The sequence below is a fragment of the Bombina bombina genome, chromosome 5 (assembly GCF_027579735.1).
Source record: "Bombina bombina isolate aBomBom1 chromosome 5, aBomBom1.pri, whole genome shotgun sequence".
Lineage (NCBI taxonomy): Eukaryota > Metazoa > Chordata > Amphibia > Anura > Bombinatoridae > Bombina > Bombina bombina.
This window is the reverse complement of record NC_069503.1, coordinates 266,112,028-266,131,760: the sequence shown is the minus strand read 5'-3', so window position 1 is coordinate 266,131,760 and position 19,733 is coordinate 266,112,028. Positions and strand designations below refer to the sequence as shown.

The 19,733-nt window shown below is 35.3% G+C and overlaps 1 protein-coding gene across 1 annotated transcript in view; it reads right to left on the bottom strand.

The window, feature by feature from the left end:
* Positions 1-19,733, bottom strand: part of CUBN (cubilin) — a 749,121-nt gene that overhangs the window by 663,619 nt on the left and 65,769 nt on the right. The window contains exons 5-8 of the mRNA XM_053713984.1: positions 17,021-17,122; positions 14,915-15,018; positions 11,599-11,725; positions 10,767-10,935 (exon numbers count right to left, since the gene is read on the bottom strand). Of these exons, the coding sequence (XP_053569959.1) occupies positions 10,767-10,935; positions 11,599-11,725; positions 14,915-15,018; positions 17,021-17,122 (502 nt within the window). The remainder of the gene's footprint in view (positions 1-10,766; positions 10,936-11,598; positions 11,726-14,914; positions 15,019-17,020; positions 17,123-19,733) is intronic.

The following is a 19,733-nucleotide window of genomic DNA, read 5'->3' as shown; positions in this document are numbered from 1 at the left end:
TTAGCTTTAAATAGGAATAATTTATTTAATAAGAGTTAATTTATTTTGTTAGATAAAAATTATATTTAATTTAGGGGGGTGTTAGTGTTAGGGTTAGACTTAGCTTTAGGGGTTAATACATTTATTAGAGTAGCGGCGAGGTCCGGTCGGCAGATTAGGGGTTAATACTTGAAGTTAGGTGTCAGCGATGTTAGGGAGGGCAGATTAGGGGTTCATACTATTTATTATAGGGTTAGTGAGGCGGATTAGGGGTTAATACATTTATTATAGTAGCGGTGAGGTCCGGTCGGCAGATTAGGGGTTAATTATTGTAGGTAGCTGGCAGCGACGTTGTGGGGGGCAGATTAGGGGTTAATAAATATAATATAGGTGTCGGCGGTGTTAGGGGCAGCAGATTAGGGGTATATAGGTATAATGTAGGTTGCGGCGGTGTACGGAGCGGCAGATTAGGGGTTAAAAAAATATGCAAGGGTCAGCGATAGCGGGGGCGGCAGATTAGGGGTTAATAAGTGTAAGGTTAGGGGTGTTTAGACTCGGGGTTCATGTTAGGGTGTTAGGTGCAGACGTAGGAAGTGTTTCCCTATAGGAAACAATGGGGCAGCGTTAGGAGCTGAACGCTGCTTTTTTGCAGGTGTTAGGTTTTTTTCAGCTCAAACTGCCCCATTGTTTTCTATGGGGGAATCGTGCACGAGCACGTTTTTGAAGCTGGCCACGTCCGTAAGCACCGCTGGTATTGAGAGTTGCAGTGGCAGTAAATATGCTATACGCTCCCTTTTTGGAGCCTAACGCAGCCATTCTGTGAACTCTAAATACCAGTGGAATTTAAAAGGTGTGGCCAGAAAAAAGCACGCGTAGCTAACGCACCCCTTTGGCCGCAAAACTCCAAATCTAGGCGAATGTGTTCCTATAATTTTGAGTCTGGATATTTGATATGCAGTCTCCAAACCAAATCCTCTCCTCTTATCAAGAAGCCTTCAAGTGATCAATAATCCTTTTGAATTTATGCCATACATGTTATCACAAGCAATGAATTAAGTAACATATTTCTTGAGGCAGGGAGCTCTGTCAGTTTTGTTTCTAACTCTGATTGATTTTGTTTGTTAATGTGTTACAACTATTATCATGTATCATATATTGTTGCAATTAGATACTGTTGTCATAACATAGTGACACCTCTGAATCTTATTGCGTGTTCCGATATTGCGCTGCCCACCTGCCATTGTGCTAGTGTCGTTCCTGTTAATTTTTAATTGGCTATGCTAATTAGCCATGCGGTGGTATATTTACTATATCGGCTCTGTAGCATGGGACAATATCGGCACATACACAACCAGGTCATGTGACTTATGGTTTTTAGTTTAAATAGCCGTTGGGTACTGTGTATTGTTACACCGCTACCTTGATTCTAACCATTGACAAAGGTGTCAGGTTTGGAACTCTGATGTTTTAATCATCCCTAAATAAAGGTGAAGTTTTATTTGAAAAAAACGGTGAGTGCTGTGTCTATCCCCCTGTGGTATATATATATATATATATATATATATACACACACACAAACATATACATATTTAGACATGTATATATGTGTATCTCTATGTTAAAGCCCTTTTCTTTCATGTAATTAGCAAGAGTCCATGAGCTAGTGACGTATGGGATATACATTCCTACCAGGAGGGGCAAAGTTTCCCAAACCTTAAAATGCCTATAAATACACCCCTCACCACACCCACAATTCAGTTTTACAAACTTTGCCTCCTATGGAGGTGGTGAAGTAAGTTTGTGCTAGATTCTACGTTGATATGCGATTCGCAGCAGGTTGGAGCCCGGTTTTCCTCTCAGCGTGCAGTGAATGTCAGAGGGATGTGAGGAGAGTATTGCCTATTTTGAATGCAGTGATCTCCTTCTACGGGGTCTATTTCATAGGTTCTCTGTTATCGGTCGTAGAGATTCATCTCTTACCTCCCTTTTCAGATCGACGATATACTCTTATTTATATACCATTACCTCTGCTGATTCTCGTTTCAGTACTGGTTTGGCTTTCTACAAACATGTAGATGAGTGTCCTGGGGTAAGTAAGTCTTATTTTCTGTGACACTCTAAGCTATGGTTGGGCACTTTTTATATAAAGTTCTAAATATATGTATTCAAACATTTATTTGCCTTGACTCAGGATGTTCAACATTCCTTATTTTCAGACAGTCAGTTTCATATTTGGGATAATGCACTTGAATCAATTATTTTTCTTACCTTAAAAATTTGACTTTTTTCCCTGTGGGCTGTTAGGCTCGCGGGGGCTGAAAATGCTTCATTTTATTGCGTCATTCTTGGCGCAGACTTTTTTGGCGCAAAAAATCTTTTCTGTTTCTGGCGTCATACGTGTCGCCGGAAGTTGCAACATTTTTGACGTTCTTTTGCGCCAAAGATGTCGGCGTTCCGGATGTGGCGTCATTTTTGGCGCCAAAAAGCATTTAGGTTCCAAATAATGTGGGCGTCTTATTTGGCGCTAAAAAATCTGGGCGTCGCTTTTGTCTCCACATTATTTAAGTCTAATTTTTTCTTTGCTTCTGGTTGCTAGAAGCTTGTTCATTGGCATTTTTTCCCATTCCTGAAACTGTCATTTAAGGAATTTGATCAATTTTGCTTTATATGTTGTTTTTTCTCTTACATATTGCAAGATGTCTCACGTTGCATCTGAGTCAGAAGATACTTCAGGAAAATCGCTGTCTGGTGCTGGAACTACCAAAGCTAAGTGTATCTGCTGTAAACTTTTGGTAGCTATTCCTCCAGCTGTTGTTTGTATTAATTGTCATGACAAACTTGTTAATGCAGATAATATTTCCTTTAGTAATGTACCATTACCTGTTGCAGTTCCATCAACATCTAATGTTCAGAATGTTCCTGATAACATAAGAGATTTTGTTTCTGAATCCATCAAGAAGGCTATGTCTGTTATTCCTCCTTCTAGTAAACATAAAAAATCTTTTAAAACTTCTCTTTATACAGATGAATTTTTAAATGAACATCATCATTCTGATTCTGATGACTCTTTTGGTTCAGAGGATTCTGTTTCAGAGATTGATGCTGATAAATCTTCATATTTATTTAAAATGGAATTTATTCGTTATTTACTTAAAGAAGTACTAATTGCTTTGGAAATTGAGGATTCTGGTCCTCTTGATACTAATTCTAAACGTTTAGATAAGGTCTTTAAATCTCCTGTGGTTATTCCAGAAGTTTTTCCTGTTCCTAGTGCTATTTCTGAAGTAATTTCCAGAGAATGGGATAAATTGGGTAATTCATTTACTCCTTCTAAACGTTTTAAGCAATTATATCCTGTGCCGTCTGACAGATTAGAATTTTGGGACAAAATCCCTAGAGTTGATGGGGCTATTTCTACCCTTGCTAAACGTACTACTATTCCTACGTCAGATGGTACTTCGTTTAAGGATCCTTTAGATAGGAAAATTTAATCCTTTCTAAGAAAAGCTTATCTGTGTTCAGGTAATCTTCTTAGACCTGCTATATCATTGGCTGATGTTGCTGCAGCTTCAACTTTTTGGTTGGAAACTTTAGCGCAACAAGTAACAGATCATGATTCTCATAATATTATTATTCTTCTTCAACATGCTAATAATTTTATCTGTGATGCCATTTTTGATATTATCAGAGTTGATGTCAGGTTTATGTCTAGCTATTTTAGCTAGAAGAGCTTTATGGCTTAAAACTTGGAATGCTGATATGGCTTCTAAATCAACTCTACTTTCCATTTCTTTCCAGGGTAACAAATTATTTGGTTCTCAGTTGGGTTCTATTATCTCAACTGTTACTGGTGGGAAAGGAACTTTTTTACCACAGGATAAAAAATCTAAGGGTAAAAACAGGGCTAATAATCGTTTTCGTTCCTTTCGTTTCAACAAAAAACAAAAGCCTGATCCTTCATCCTCAGGAGCAGTTTCAGTTTGGAAACCATCTCCAGTCTGGAATAAATCCAAGCCTTCTAGAAAAGCAAAGCCAGCTTCTAAGTCCACATGAAGGTGTGGCCCTCATTCCAGCTCAGCTGGTAGGGGGCAGGTTACGTTTTTTCAAAGAAATTTGGATCAATTCTGTTCACAATCTTTGGATTCAGAACATTGTTTCAGAAGGGTACAGAATTGGTTTCAAGATGAGACCTCCTGCAAAGAGATTTTTTCTTTCCCGTGTCCCAGTAAATCCAGTGAAAGCTCAAGCATTTCTGAATTGTGTTTCAGATCTAGAGTTGGCTGGAGTAATTATGCCAGTTCCAGTTCTGGAACAGGGGATGGGGTTTTATTCAAATCTCTTCATTGTACCAAAGAAGGAGAATTCCTTCAGACCAGTTCTGGATCTAAAAATATTGAATCGTTATGTAAGGATACCAACGTTCAAAATGGTAACTGTAAGGACTATCTTGCCTTTTGTTCAACAAGGGCATTATATGTCCACAATAGATTTACAGGATGCATATCTGCATATTCCGATTCATCCAGATCATTATCAGTTCCTGAGATTCTCTTTTCTGGACAAGCATTACCAGTTTGTGGCTCTGCCGTTTGGCCTAGCTACAGCTCCAAGAATTTTTGCAAAGGTTCTCGGTGCCCTTCTGTCTGTAATCAGAGAACAGGGTATTGTGGTATTTCCTTATTTGGATGATATCTTGGTACTTGCTCAGTCTTTACATTTAGCAGAATCTCATACGAATCGACTTGTGTTGTTTCTTCAAGATCATGGTTGGAGGATCAATTCACTAAAAAGTTAATTGATTCCTCAGACAAGGGTAACCTTTCTGGTTTTCCAGATAGATTCAGTGTCCATGACTCTGTCTTTGACAGACAAGAGACGTCTAAAATTGATTTCAGCTTGTCGAAACCTTCAGTCACAATCATTCCCTTCGGTAGCCTTATGCATGGAAATTCTAGGTCTTATGACTGCTGCATCGGACGCGATCCCCTTTGCTCGTTTTCACATGCGACCTCTTCAGCTCTGTATGCTGAATCAATGGTGCAGGGATTACACAAAGATATCTCAATTAATATCTTTAAAACCGATTGTACGACACTCTCTAACGTGGTGGACAGATCACCATCGTTTAATTCAGGGGGCTTCTTTTGTGCTTCCGACCTGGACTGTAATTTCAACAGATGCAAGTCTCACAGATTGGGGAGCTGTGTGGGGATCTCTGACGGCACAAGGAGTTTGGGAATCTCAGGAGGTGAGATTACCGATCAATATTTTGGAACTCCGTGCAATTTTCAGAGCTCTTCAGTCTTGGCCTCTTCTGAAGAGAGAATCGTTCATTTGTTTTCAGACTGACAATGTCACAACTGTGGCATACATCAATCATCAAGGAGGGACTCACAGTCCTCTGGCTATGAAAGAAGTATCTCGAATTCTGGTTTGGGCGGAATCCAGCTCCTGTCTAATCTCTGCGGTTCATATCCCAGGTATAGACAATTGGGAAGCGGATTATCTCAGTCGCCAAACGTTGCATCCGGGCGAATGGTCTCTTCACCCAGAGGTATTTCTTCAGATTGTTCAAATGTGGGAGCTTCCAGAAATAGATCTGATGGCGTCTCATCTAAACAAGAAACTTCCCAGGTATCTGTCCAGATCCCGGGATCCTCAGGCGGAAGCAGTGGATGCATTATCACTTCCTTGGAAGTATCATCCTGCCTATATCTTTCCGCCTCTAGTTCTTCTTCCAAGAGTAATCTCCAAGATTCTGAAGGAATGCTCCTTTGTTCTGTTGATAGCTCCGGCATGGCCTCACAGGTTTTGGTATGCGGATCTTGTCCGGATGGCCTCTTGCCATCCGTGGACTCTTCCGCTAAGACCTGACCTTCTGTCGCAAGGTCCTTTTTTCCATCAGGATCTCAAATCCTTAAATTTAAAGGTATGGAGATTGAACGCTTGATTCTTGGTCAAAGAGGTTTCTCTGACTCTGTGATTACTACTATGTTACAGGCTCGTAAATCTGTATCTAGAGAGATATATTATAGAGTCTGGAAGACTTATATTTCTTGGTGTCTTTCTCATCATTTTTCTTGGCATTCTTTTAGAATTCCGAGAATTTTACAGTTTCTTCAGGATGGTTTAGATAAAGGTTTATCCGCAAGTTCTTTGAAAGGACAAATCTCTGCTCTTTCTGTTCTTTTTCACAGAAAGATTGCTAATCTTCCTGATATTCATTGTTTTGTACAAGCTTTGGTTCGTATAAAACCTGTCATTAAGTCAATTTCTCCTCCTTGGAGTTTGAATTTGGTACTGGGGGCTCTTCAAGCTCCTCCGTTTGAACCTATGCATTCATTGGACATTAAATTACTTTCTTGGAAAGTTTTGTTCCTTTTGGCGATCTCTTCTGCCAGAAGAGTCTCTGAATTATCTGCTCTTTCTTGTGAGTCTCCTTTTCTGATTTTTCATCAGGATAAGGCGGTGTTGCGAACTTCTTTTGAATTTTTACCTAAAGTTGTTAATTCCAACAACATTAGTAGAGAAATTGTGGTTCCTTCATTATGTCCTAATCCTAAGAATTCTAAGGAGAAATCGTTGCATTCTTTGGATGTTGTTAGAGCTTTGAAATATTATGTTGAAGCTACTAAGTCTTTCCGAAAGACTTCTAGTCTATTTGTTATCTTTTCCGGTTCTAGAAAAGGCCAGAAAGCTTCTGCCATTTCTTTGGCATCTTGGTTGAAATCTTTAATTCATCATGCCTATGTCGAGTCGGGTAAAACTCCGCCTCAAAGGATTACAGCTCATTCTACTAGGTCAGTTTCTACTTCCTGGGCGTTTTGGAATGAAGCTTCGGTTGATCAGATTTGCAAAGCAGCAACTTGGTCCTCTTTGCATACTTTTACTAAATTCTACCATTTTGATGTATTTTCTTCTTCTTAAGCAGTTTTTGGTAGAAAAGTACTTCAGGCAGCGGTTTCAGTTTGAATCTTCTGTTTATGTTTTTCATTAAACTTTATTTTGGGTGTGGATTATTTTCAGCAGGAATTGGCTGTCTTTATTTTATCCCTCCCTCTCTAGTGACTCTTGCGTGGAAAGATCCACATCTTGGGTAGTCATTATCCCATACGTCACTAGCTCATGGACTCTTGCTAATTACATGAAAGAAAACATAATTTATGTAAGAACTTACCTGATAAATTCATTTCTTTCATATTAGCAAGAGTCCATGAGGCCCGCCCTTTTTTGTGGTGGTTATGATTTTTTTGTATAAAGCACAATTATTCCAATTCCTTATTTTATATGCTTTCGCACTTTTTTCTTATCACCCCACTTCTTGGCTATTCGTTAAACTGAATTGTGGGTGTGGTGAGGGGTGTATTTATAGGCATTTTAAGGTTTGGGAAACTTTGCCCCTCCTGGTAGGAATGTATATCCCATACGTCACTAGCTCATGGACTCTTGCTAATATGAAAGAAATTAATTTATCAGGTAAGTTCTTACATAAATTATGTTTTTGTGTCTTTTTTTTCTGACACAATACCTCATATTTTTAATCCCTTATAACCTTTTTGTTTCCATCATTTTTTTTAAAATAATTTTTATTAAATAGTGTTATTTTGGGTATAACTGCACTTTTAAAGGTATTTTTGTGTTTAGCAAAACAGTTAACCAGAGCTCTGAGATCGAGCTATACCAACGTGCGTTAAATCATCCTTAAATAAAGGTGAAGTTTTATTTGAAAAAAATGGTGAGTGCTGTGTCTATCCCCCTGTGGTATCTTTCTTCTGCACATTTTTTGCACCCCGGTGGATGCATAATGTTTGAGTGAGTGCACTCTAAATGGACTGATATATATATATATATATATATATATATATATATATTTATTTATATGTGTATATATGTATTTATAAGTGTATATATGCATATACAGACATATATACACATATAAACACATAAATACATATGTAGACATATATAGACATAGATATAAAAGTGCATTAGAGCCCTTTGCAGTCAAGTAGATGAAAACATGAAAAAGTATATTTATGCAATATTCATATTTAATAAAGTGTTACGCTGTGTATTTACTGTAAATATTTCACATTCCAATGGTCTGCACATAGCAGAATATGTTCTAGGTATTTTAAGTATATATATATATATATATCTATATATATATCTATAATTACAGCCTGAGGGCTGAAACATGTCAGCGGACTATTCGAATTGTTGATGCTTCCTGTGTGCTCCATGGATGTTTTTTAAACAACGTTACTAATAAAAGACTTTTGCTTTTAAGCTTACCGTGATCTGCATCTACTCCTTACCTATATATATCTATACATATAGGTATAGATATATATTGTACCAAAATACATCAGATATATATACTGTATATAAATATGTATTTATGAATAAATAGAACATATTCTGTTATGTAAAGAACATTGGAATGTGAAAAATTCATATTTTCATGTCGGGTTATATGTTTGTGTATGCATATATGTGTATGTTTAGGTATATGTGTACATATGTATGTATTTCTATGTTTTCATGTATGTGTGCAGTGTTTTAAAGTATATTTCAACACAAAATCATAGTTTAAATTTTAGTGAAGAAGTCAGCTGTTTGACCTTTGGCCTAGCGCTTGAGCGATAGATGACATGTTCTTTCCTTGCGCTCCCACAGAAGTCTATTAGGTAAGGGATTTAGTGCATCTGCGCTATACAACATTCAGATGTTAGCGCACCTCAGACTTCTGCTAGACTGCTAATATATTACTTTCAATTAGTAATATGAGCACAAAAATAAAAACACTATTGATTTCACTTGAGCGACAATATTTTTCACTCCACTTAATCTAGCCCTTTATGTTTTCCATGTTCACGCAATAAAGACCCAGAACTCTGTTACAAAATTGTTAACCATAAAAGTGTAAAACTCTGGAAACTGAAGGACAGTCTAACTGTGTAAGACAGAACACTCTAAGAGTGTGATGTGAATGAAGAGCTCTGTTAATGTGAGCCAGTGGGCCATAGTCAAAGAAAAGTAGAAAGAGACTATAATAATAATGTTCATGATGATGAAGATCACAATGATAATGAACATAAATGCTTATACCTGTGATATCAGAAATGCAGGTGAACACAACACACTAATTTGATGAACTAAAATGTATCTTGCTTGAAAAAATAGAGGTGGTGTAGCAGTACACTGAGTGGTTGTAGGTTACAAACGAAGGCAACAAGAGTTTTAAATACAACCCTATTGAAACATGCTTGGTAAGTTAGGCACATTAAGACATTCTTAAATGGACATAAAGTCCAAGCGCCAAATTGATAAAGCGATGATATTTTACCTCAAAATTTCCTCAGTAGACACATCCCATTATAATGGGACTTTAAGGAGAGGCCTCCATCTATTAATTGCAAGGTGGACAAGGTTCGCTCTCTTGAACCTTGTCAGCCTGGCATTGCACAAATAATTGCTTATGCAGCCACACATTCTGCTCTAGCACAACCACCTCTAGATACTGCTACACCACCTCTAGATTAAATTTTTTCAAGCAAGATACATTTTAGTTCATCCAATTGTGCAAGAGCAGGGCTTCTCAATCATTGGGATGATTAACTCCACTAGCCTTGAGGTGTAGTCTAAATAGCATTTCAGACCTGAAGTGATCAGGTCCCAAAGCTGCATCTGCAGCTTCATAAATGAGGCCCATAGACACATGATGCATGTTAAAGGACTTGCAAGGGAGCGTATATCTGGCTTGTGCACGCCCAATCATTTTTTTCCCTCCTCAGTAGAAAGTTTACTATATAAATTCTCATAAGATTAGAGTGAAATCCCAGTAGTATGAACTCTGTTGATGCTGTTTGTCTGTTTTTTTGTTTTTTCATGCAGATAACAGTAAAAAAAAGTTGAGGAAATTTTGAGTTTATTATCTTCTTTTTTTACATAGAGATGTTTATGTGATATTTTACAGATATGGTGTATCACTTTCAAACAATTTAGCTTATGGGTAATTTTTCTCTTTAATTACCAAGGACATGTCGCTGTAGTAAAAAGAACAGTAAAAGCATTGTGGTTGAACATTAATAGATAATGAAAATGGATCCTTAGACAATATTTTATAAATCTTTTATAAATTTCTTTGACACTAATTTAAGGATATCATGTATAGTAGTTCAAATAAGCAGTTACTACTAGAAGAATGCAGTATCTAAAGTTATAAACCTGCCATAGCTTATCCACCCTGGTAATATTTAAATCAGAGTCTGCCAGCACTTTTAAAGCTCCCATTTTCAGCATTATTGAATTAACAAGGTTCAGTCATCTTTTCCTCAAACAGAAATCTATAAATCCTGGTCTGGTTTTGGCCAGGTATGGAGCTGTGAAATAGTTTACACCTGCAACAAGTATTTAAAAAACACTAATGTTACAGTTCTGTATTCTAAGGAGAAAAGTATTTTGTATTTCCCTTTATATTATTTAGTTTTGTAGTATAAATTATTCGCTGGATAAATAAAATACAGCTGTCAAATTTGAAAATAGTGCCCTAAAAATTTAGTGATGTTATGTGTAGACGCCATTTTATAATGTCAGTGTTTTCACATGCTGACATCCTCATGATGTTATCTGGAAGATACAGGCAAAGGGTTAAATGGTTAAATACCTGCAATTTGTATATAGTGGTGTTGTTGATTTTTAATATTGATATTTACACACTGACATACTAATAGTTTACCGCCCAACAAGCTGTTTAAAAACATATGTTTAATATTTAATAATACCTGAAGGACAAGGGCCGCAAGTGAAAGAACCTTCTCTGTTTATGCACTGGACTGGAGGATTCTGGGAGCACGGAGGGTTATCAAGGGAACATTCATCTATATCTGCAGTGCAAGCAGGACTACCAGGAGGGGACATCCACCCTGCGTCGCATACACAGCTGTACTTTGGCTGTCAAATTGAATTCCACATTTTGTACAGTGAGACAAGAAACAACATTTTAAAGGGCACATTAACAATGGAATCTATTCAGTGAAATTTAGCATGGCAAGAAAATTATCTGCATAGTTATGTAGCACTTGAAAATTAGATGTCACGCACTATATGATTCCAGTCTCAATACTTATTATACAGATGAAGAGGATTTTGTTTTATATTGTGCAAAATATCACCATTGTACTTTATTGTGCAATAACACAAACCGTTGTGTGATCTAATGATATCGCATTATTACAATTCTAGAGGCATAATAAGAGTTTTTATCCAGTGACAATCTGCAGCTTGACAGAACATTAACCTCTATACATCATGCCCTAATACACATGGTATATTATGCTGAACAATTTATTATGAATTCCTGAGGCTTTATAGCTTTATTAGCCTTATACACAGGTGTCATTGATACAACCACTCACAGGCTTTTCAGGTCATGTTATTGGCTTTTTGTAATGGATTATATATCTCAAAATATTTATATATTAGATGAACTGTGAATGATATAATTATATGGTACAAATCTACATATCTACAATTTGAATTATTTCCTTCCTTAATCATTTTGATTACAAAACAATCAGTGGTACTTTTGGTTAACATTTAAGTACATTTCATTACCTGATTGTAGTCAACTCTGTCTGAATCAACACAAATGCCGTGTACACAGAGATTCAAAGAGCCCTGTTTGCAGTCATCATATTTTGACAAGCACTGTGGTCCAAACCATTCTGGAGGGCATGAACAACTAAAGAGTATTAATGATAAACAGCGTTAACTGCAATATTTATAAAATACAAACATTCAGTAGTGTTGTTCCTTATTTAACAATAGACCACAATAATATGTGTAAGTCATTAAAGGGACACTAAACCCAACATTTTTTTCTTTCATTATTAAGATATAGCAGGCAATTTTAAGCAACTTTCTAATTTACTCCTATTATTATTTTTTCTTCATTCTCATGCTATTTTTATTTGAACAAGCAAGAATGTAAGCTTAAGAGCCAGCCCATTTTTATTTCAGCACCTAGGTAGCTCTTGCTGATTGGTTACTAAATGTAGCAAACCAATCAGCAAGCTCTACCAAGGTCCTGAACCAAAAATGGGCTGGCTCTTAACCTTCCATTCCTGCTTTTTCAAATAGAGATTGCAAGAGAACGAAGAAAAATAGATAATAGGAATAAATTAGAAAGTTGCTTAAAATTGCATGCTCTATCCGAATAATGAAAAAAATAAAATTGGGTTTCGTATCCCTTTAATAAGGGCATTTAAAGAGGGGCATTGTGAGGTATAGTGGATATGAGTGGTGTATGATTTATTTACTATTTATTGATTGATAATACGTTAAAAGTGCTTATTATATTTTTTTTTGGTTGATTTAATAATCATTGATTTATGGGTTTTTCATTTTGTGAGATTTGGATCTACAATTGCAAAGAACTGTGCAGTCAATTAATATATTGCAGAAGAACATGGACAGAACTTATAGCATCTTATAATTTTAAAAATGTTCACATAGTAAATTGTAAAAGTGTAAAATTACGAGGTTTACTCCACTGAAAAGAAAAAAGTCGCTAACATCTTGACAAAAATTTATAATCTCATTCTATGCATAATACATTAACACCCCCTTTAAAAGAAAATCTAATGTAATGTTTGGATATTTATCTTTACAATTTTTTTAAAGGTAATCCATGATTTTAAGATCCCCACAAGATTCCCATTATGGTCACCAGACTGCGACACAAGAAACTTCATAAGGAAAATAGCGTCTTTTAAAAAGAAAATTATTGGACTTCTGTTTTTTTTTTTTTTTTTAAAAAGGAACATGTTTCATTTCAGGTAATATGAACATGTGTCAAACCTACAGAATGCTTTAATCTTAATTGGAAAACAGGACTCACAAATCTCTTTAAAAGCACAGAAACTTGGTCCTTAGTCATGCCTAAATCCTTCGTCATTCAGACATGACTAAGTACTTATTGCAGGTTTGAAATGTTGTTGGCAACCCGAGGATCCTGATGTTATTAATAAATGTCCTTTTTAAAGAAAAAGAGTCTGGAGCCCTAAACCTACCGGATGTGTCAGTTTTGGTAGTTATCTGAGTTAGGTAATCCAATTTAGTAGTTTTGATATGAGATCATTATTGAGCTATGAATATATATAATTAAATAGTTATTCTGATCTCTGATAGGTAATTTGATTTTAACTTGTGCATAGTTTCAGGGACCTGGGCAGACTAACTAGAGAAAATTAGACCAGAAAAAAACAATATGTTGACAGTAAAATGTTACTAATTAACCTAATTTTCTTATATGGATAGAGCTTTATATGTGTTTGTTTTTGAAAATATGTTACCTTAAAATAGATATGAGATATAGAAATCTGAGAGTTAGTGGATGTAAATTGGGTGATTAAACACACAAACGTCTATAGGTAAAATTGTTTGTATAGGGAGCTTTCACAGAAAATGAAATCTGTGAACCAGATACACTAAGGGGCCAGATTACGAGTGGAGCGCTAACGTTTGTGAGCAAGAGATAAGGGGTTTACCGCAGGTGTTTGCACTCGTCGGGTTTACCGTTGGTATTAGGAGTTGAAAGTAAATGTGATCGATTGAGCGTAATCACGATTTAGGCTACAATAATTACTGCATCGCCAGAGCTCTGGTTAACTGTTTTTTTGCAAAACAAAAAAGTGTCACAAAATACATCAAAAATACATTACAAAGTACAGTTACACTCATAATAGCATAATAATGATAATAAAAATTATTCAAAAAATATTGCACAAAAAAGGGCTCAAAGATATGATGTTTCAGGTGTTAGGAAAAAAAGGCAGCCAAAGGTCTTTAAAATAGAGTTACATACATATACATGTCTAAATATGTATATGTATGGATATATATGTCTATATATGTGTACATATGTATTTATATGTGTATATAAGTATTCACAGACGTAAATACACATATAAACACATAAATACATATGTACACACATATAACTATATATAAGTGCATTGGAGCCCTTTGCAGTTAAGTAGATGAAAACATGTAAAAACAAATGTATGCAATATTCATATTTAATAAAGTGTTATACTGTGTATTTACTCTAAATATTTCACATTTCAATGTTCAGCACATAGCAGAATATGTTCTATGTATTTATAAATATATATTCCCATATATATATCTGTATATATCTATACCTATATATAATCATCTATATATATATATAGGTATAAATATATATTGTACCAAATTTATATATATATATATGAATAAATAGAACATACACTTCTATGTGAAATATTCATATTTTCATGTCAGGTTAGCGCACGAGAATATGCGATCGGGTTTGCACGCCAGTAGGGTGTTAGGATTTTTAGGGGGAATACGTGAATGCGATATTCTAACTTTTTGTTTTTTTGTGCTCGTGGGGTTATCGCGTGAGCAAAAACAGTTTACTTTCCACCCGAGGAGCACAAAAAGTCGACGTTCTAGAGGAGTTAATGCTCCAGCGAGTAATCTGGCCCTAAATGTTTAATTCTTCCTCAGATTTAAGAAATAAAAAAAATGGGTTTAGTATTTGTTTAAGGTAAAAAAAAAAAAAAAAGCCCTCCTCCCCCAAAATAATTTGAGCCCATTAATTAGTGAGACGTCTCTACTCCTATGTATACTGTCTTTGATACAGTCATTCCATATTCATTGTACGTGTTTTGTAAATGCACCTTTTATATAGTTTAAGTCACAATGAAGCATTCTTAGACAGTGACAACATATTGGATGTATAGGTAGAGATGGCAGCTGATACATTTTTATGTGATTTTTTAATAGGCCTGACATATAAACATACATTTAGATTTTATTAGTATAATGATACAGAAATCCACAAAAATAACCAGTTCCCAAAATTGATTAAATATGAATTTACCTGTAGCTTCCTGGTGTATTCGAACATATACCTCCATTATGACAGCCAAGCGCAGTTTCATCATAGAGCTGGCATTCATTAACATCATCAGCACAAAATGGTCCCTACAAACAAAATTCCATTACTTAAGATGTATGTATAGGAACTTTATTCATACCTCCATAACAATATATTTTAATCCAGCATCTATTTAAAGTGCCACTAAGTACGGATGTGCAGTCAGAATTTAAATACTGATGGAAGATATAAACATACACCCTAAAACCCTATTTTGAAAAGCACTGTAGTATCCAGTGAGTGTATTGGCTATGTGTATATTGGAAATTAGTGCTATTTACACAGACATAGCTTGGACCCAAATTTGCTTTGAGAGTGATAAGTGATGTTTCTATAACACTTATATTAGAGACTTTGATTTATTGAACATGGACTGTGTGTGGCCCTTAATGCAAATCACTTTTGGCAAGAAGTATTGCTTGAACTGACTTTAAAGGGGGTTAGCTTTTATAATAAACTGCTTTCATAGTTACGTTTGTTTGAAGGTTGCTAGTGTAAGCATGTATTTTGGAAATGTTTAACATGTTTTCTATGTAAAGACAATAAAACACCAGTGATTCTCCTTTTTTTTTTTTTTTTTTTTTGCTTGATCTTATTCAACAGTTCAAGCGAAGCACTGTATGCTTATAAGTACCTGGATCAATTTGTTTGGAAATAATATTATTTCCCCAGAATTTCATTCACATAATTTGATGATGGCTACATGAGTTCCACAGTTATCTATTAAACAAACTGTATTATAAAGAGTATAATTGAATACAGCTAATTTCAAAGATTATTTATAAACATGATCTTTCTGAGTTTATCTGCAGTTATATTATCTGAAGATAATCTAAAAGCTAATTATAATGTATTGTTTTTTCCAAGATTTATACATTGATCTATTCAGAATATTGTGTAAAATATGATAAAAACAAATGTTAATTGAAATCAAATAAAAAATATTAAAAGGAGAATGACCTTGGCATTAATGTGCAGCAATATTTTTTCCTTAACATATGCACTGTTATAGTCAATTCTAAATGTTGATTACACTGAGCCCTCTATGAAGAGAATAATTACCTGCCTTATTTTATTAACTATGTCTGTTTTCCGATTAACATAATGTTATATTTATGACAACCATTTAGAGATAATAATTATTTTAGTAAAATGAACCAAGTATAAATATATACTTAATGGAGAAGCTAATTGTACAAAAAATGCATTTCATACAGCTGTATCATTGCATGAAATCAGTGTTTTTAATTCTGTTTTATGTATACATTTGCTTTAAACTATGACTGAGACAGAGTTGCAACTCAAAGAATTAAAAGACCCACAAAGATCAAAAATGTTTATAAATGTTTTCCACGAGACCTTTAAGCGTGCATTTACTAATTTGCACAAACCAAAGCACAGTAAATTACAGACTTTGGGGACTACTCAAATTCAGTTTTACAAAACATTCACGCATATGTTCTTTCTATTTGTTATCATGTGTTCGACAGGGACAGTGGAAACATATTTTCTCTTTGGTCATCATCTAGGTCAGAAGCCTTGTGACATGTAGATACTGTGAGATTGGCCCTAAGCAATGGTAGAAATCTCACAGGAACATTTGCTAGTGCTTCACTATACTTCATGTGATACTTGTCTTGGTATCAATATACTATAAATAAAATGGACTGAACCACTTCAAAGGACAAAACATATATTCCACATGAGTTTAAAATAACCTAAAATCGATGGTTTCTATGTTGTGGCTCTAATACTGCTGACGTTATTGTGGTTATGGTACCAATGCCTGATCTAGTGTCCATTTGCATGCAATACTCCTCAGGTGGTGAATTCATCGCCAACATAGCCAAAGGGATGTCAGGAGGTGTCTAACAGAGTTCATAAACTTTTACATCAATTACATTTACTGTGGTTAAACCAACCATGAATTTTTTTCTACTTCATATTTCCACTGCTAAAATTTTAGGGGAAGTCTTGAATACATCAATAGTATTTTTACCTAATTTACAGAGGTGCCATACTTTTTTAGTTGCACACTACAGAACATACCTGCCATTTAGTTGTACATAGACAGAAAAAAGCATCCAAGAGGTCTATACAGGTACCAGAATGTTGACATGGGTTACTGCTGCATGCTTTTCTGTTGACCATCTGTAATGAAAGAAGAAATATTAAACCATTTACTTAAATAATCCCTACTCAGTTTTCCAACTAAAATGAATGCTAACTATGCAGATACACAATAACCAGTGATTTAAAGTAATCAACCATGAAATTAATTTTGATATGAAAAGCATATTTAAACCAGAGGTACAACTACAATACAACAAAACTCCACACCGAAAAGACCTAAAGATTATCTGTAGGGTTGTGAAGTGCCAAACTTGTATCTCTCTAAAGGCAACAATGAGAAAAGCGCTATTCTAGAATTATAGAGCTACACGTGGCTGCAATATTGTAGAACACATCTTATAGAACAAGATATTAAACAATGCTCATTCCAGTTTGAGTGCATCTGTCTCACATTTATTTTTAATTTTACAAAAGAACGTTAGAAGTTTGTCTTCTAAAGGGTGACAATGGCACCGGCAGTCACCTCTGAGGGTTATAACTGCACCTCGATTAATGATGACCATACAGACTGAAATGTACACTTAGGGTTATCTATACAAATCTGTAATTCAGAATATTTGCTATTATTTTGGAGCTGATGTGTACATTTAAATGGGGATAGACTTTTATACTTCAGGGAAATTTTCTGGCACCATCTGATAAAGAAGCTACCCAGCTGTGCTTACTCACAAATTAGCATTTTTCTGTCCCATGTTGTTGTATATTGGACCTCTGCTCCTTAAGTACAGTTGGCTGATGGAAAAGGGTAATATGCCAACTCAAAATATATATTCTTTCAAGCTTTATTCTGGATTGTCTCATATTAATGTACATTGTTCATTGAGATAAGTCTTTCTCTAAGGGCTCGATCAACATGGCCAGAAATGTCACGCAGATCCTCGCATGAGCAGACCTAACAGAATGATCTAAGAAAAGGGGCTGAACCAGGAATACCTGGTGAGTTGGGAGATTACTTCCATAGAAAGTAATGAAGCTCAAAAGGGGGAGCGAATATGATAGAGAACTCCTGACGATAGCACCATTTAAATGTAGTTTTTAGAGTAATTTAGCTTGCATCTGTTCCTAGTATTATTATTATTATTCTTCTTTATTTATAAAGCGCCAACAGATTCCGCAGCGCTGTTCATAGGTAACAAAGATAAAAGGACAGTACAATATGAGACACCAGACAAAATTTAACAAACAAATACAGGAGGAATTGGGAGCCCTGTTCCCGTGGGAACTTACAATCTAAATGGTACTAACATGTTTGACTTTTTTCTCCATTTTAATAAGCGCAATAACATTAAACAGTAAAGTGAAAATTCAGGTTTCATGATTAAAATGGCACTTTCAATTTTAAATAACTTTAAAATTAACTTTTATTATCTAATCTGTATTTTGAAAATACAATCAAGAGCAACTAAAAAACTGTTACTCTAAAATAGATATGAAATATAGAAATAAGAGAATCAGTGGATGTAAATGAAGTGATTAAACACAAGAATGTCTTTAAGTAAAACAGTTTGTATAGGGAGCTTTCAAAAAAACAAAATCTGTGAATCAGATGCACTAAATGTCTAATCCTTCTTCAGATTTCATTATTAGATCTTTAGATTAAGGCCCTTAATATTCAAAACATTGACAGACCGATGAGAAATGTCTCCCATAGGTATTTTGAGGTTTGGGAAACTTTGTCCCTCCTGGTAGTAATGTATATCCCATACGTCACTAGCTCATGGACTCTTGCCACTTTACATGAAAGACAATAGGGATTGCAGCTTCAGCAAAAGTCTGTCGACATCGCTACTTGTCAGCACTTTCAGCGGGCAGGGGAGTATTTGAAGGGTTCCTACACAGCACAGACAGTGCGTTTACTGAAACATAAAACGGTTTCTGTGTAGGAACACTTTAAATAATGCCTGTGTAACCCAGCTGTCACTAAACCTACGGATGGAAGATGAATGATACTACAAGAGGACCACCGCCATGAAAATGAAGAGGACCCGACTGAAGGACCGCTGCCATGAAGAAAGAAGAGGAACACTGCTGGAGCTGAGCACTTAAGAGCAGGAGTCAAGTTGGGTGAGTAGAAACTTTAGGGTCTAGATTTGGGGTGGACTTTTTTTAGTATAGGGTTTTTTTCCCTTAGGTTTTTTTAGGATTGGATTTTTTTCTGAATATGGTTGTTTTTTTTTACATCTCTAAAGAGCTAAATCACCTTAATGCAATGCCCTACTAAATGCCCTTTTCAGGGCAATCTTTTTTTAGGATAGTTTTTTGTCTAGATTAGGGGTTTTTGTTTTTGCCTTTAGATCATCCCATCATACACTGGATGACACTGATTGATAATTGTAGATCATCTCGCCTTAGTGAAGACCTTTAGATTCTCTGGCCCTGTGCGTATAAATGATGAGTCTCACTAGTTGGTACACTGGATAATTATTTGCAACCTTATTTTATTGGAAAATCACTTTCTTACCAAGTGGGCAAAAATTGTGTTTTACGACATTGATCACATTGAATATGAATGGCTGTTTTAATGGCATCAATTCATGTAATACTTTTAAATTGAACATTGTTGATATTAAATAAGCATATCTACTGCTTTAAACATTATTATTACTAAAAATAAAAAAAATGCAATTGA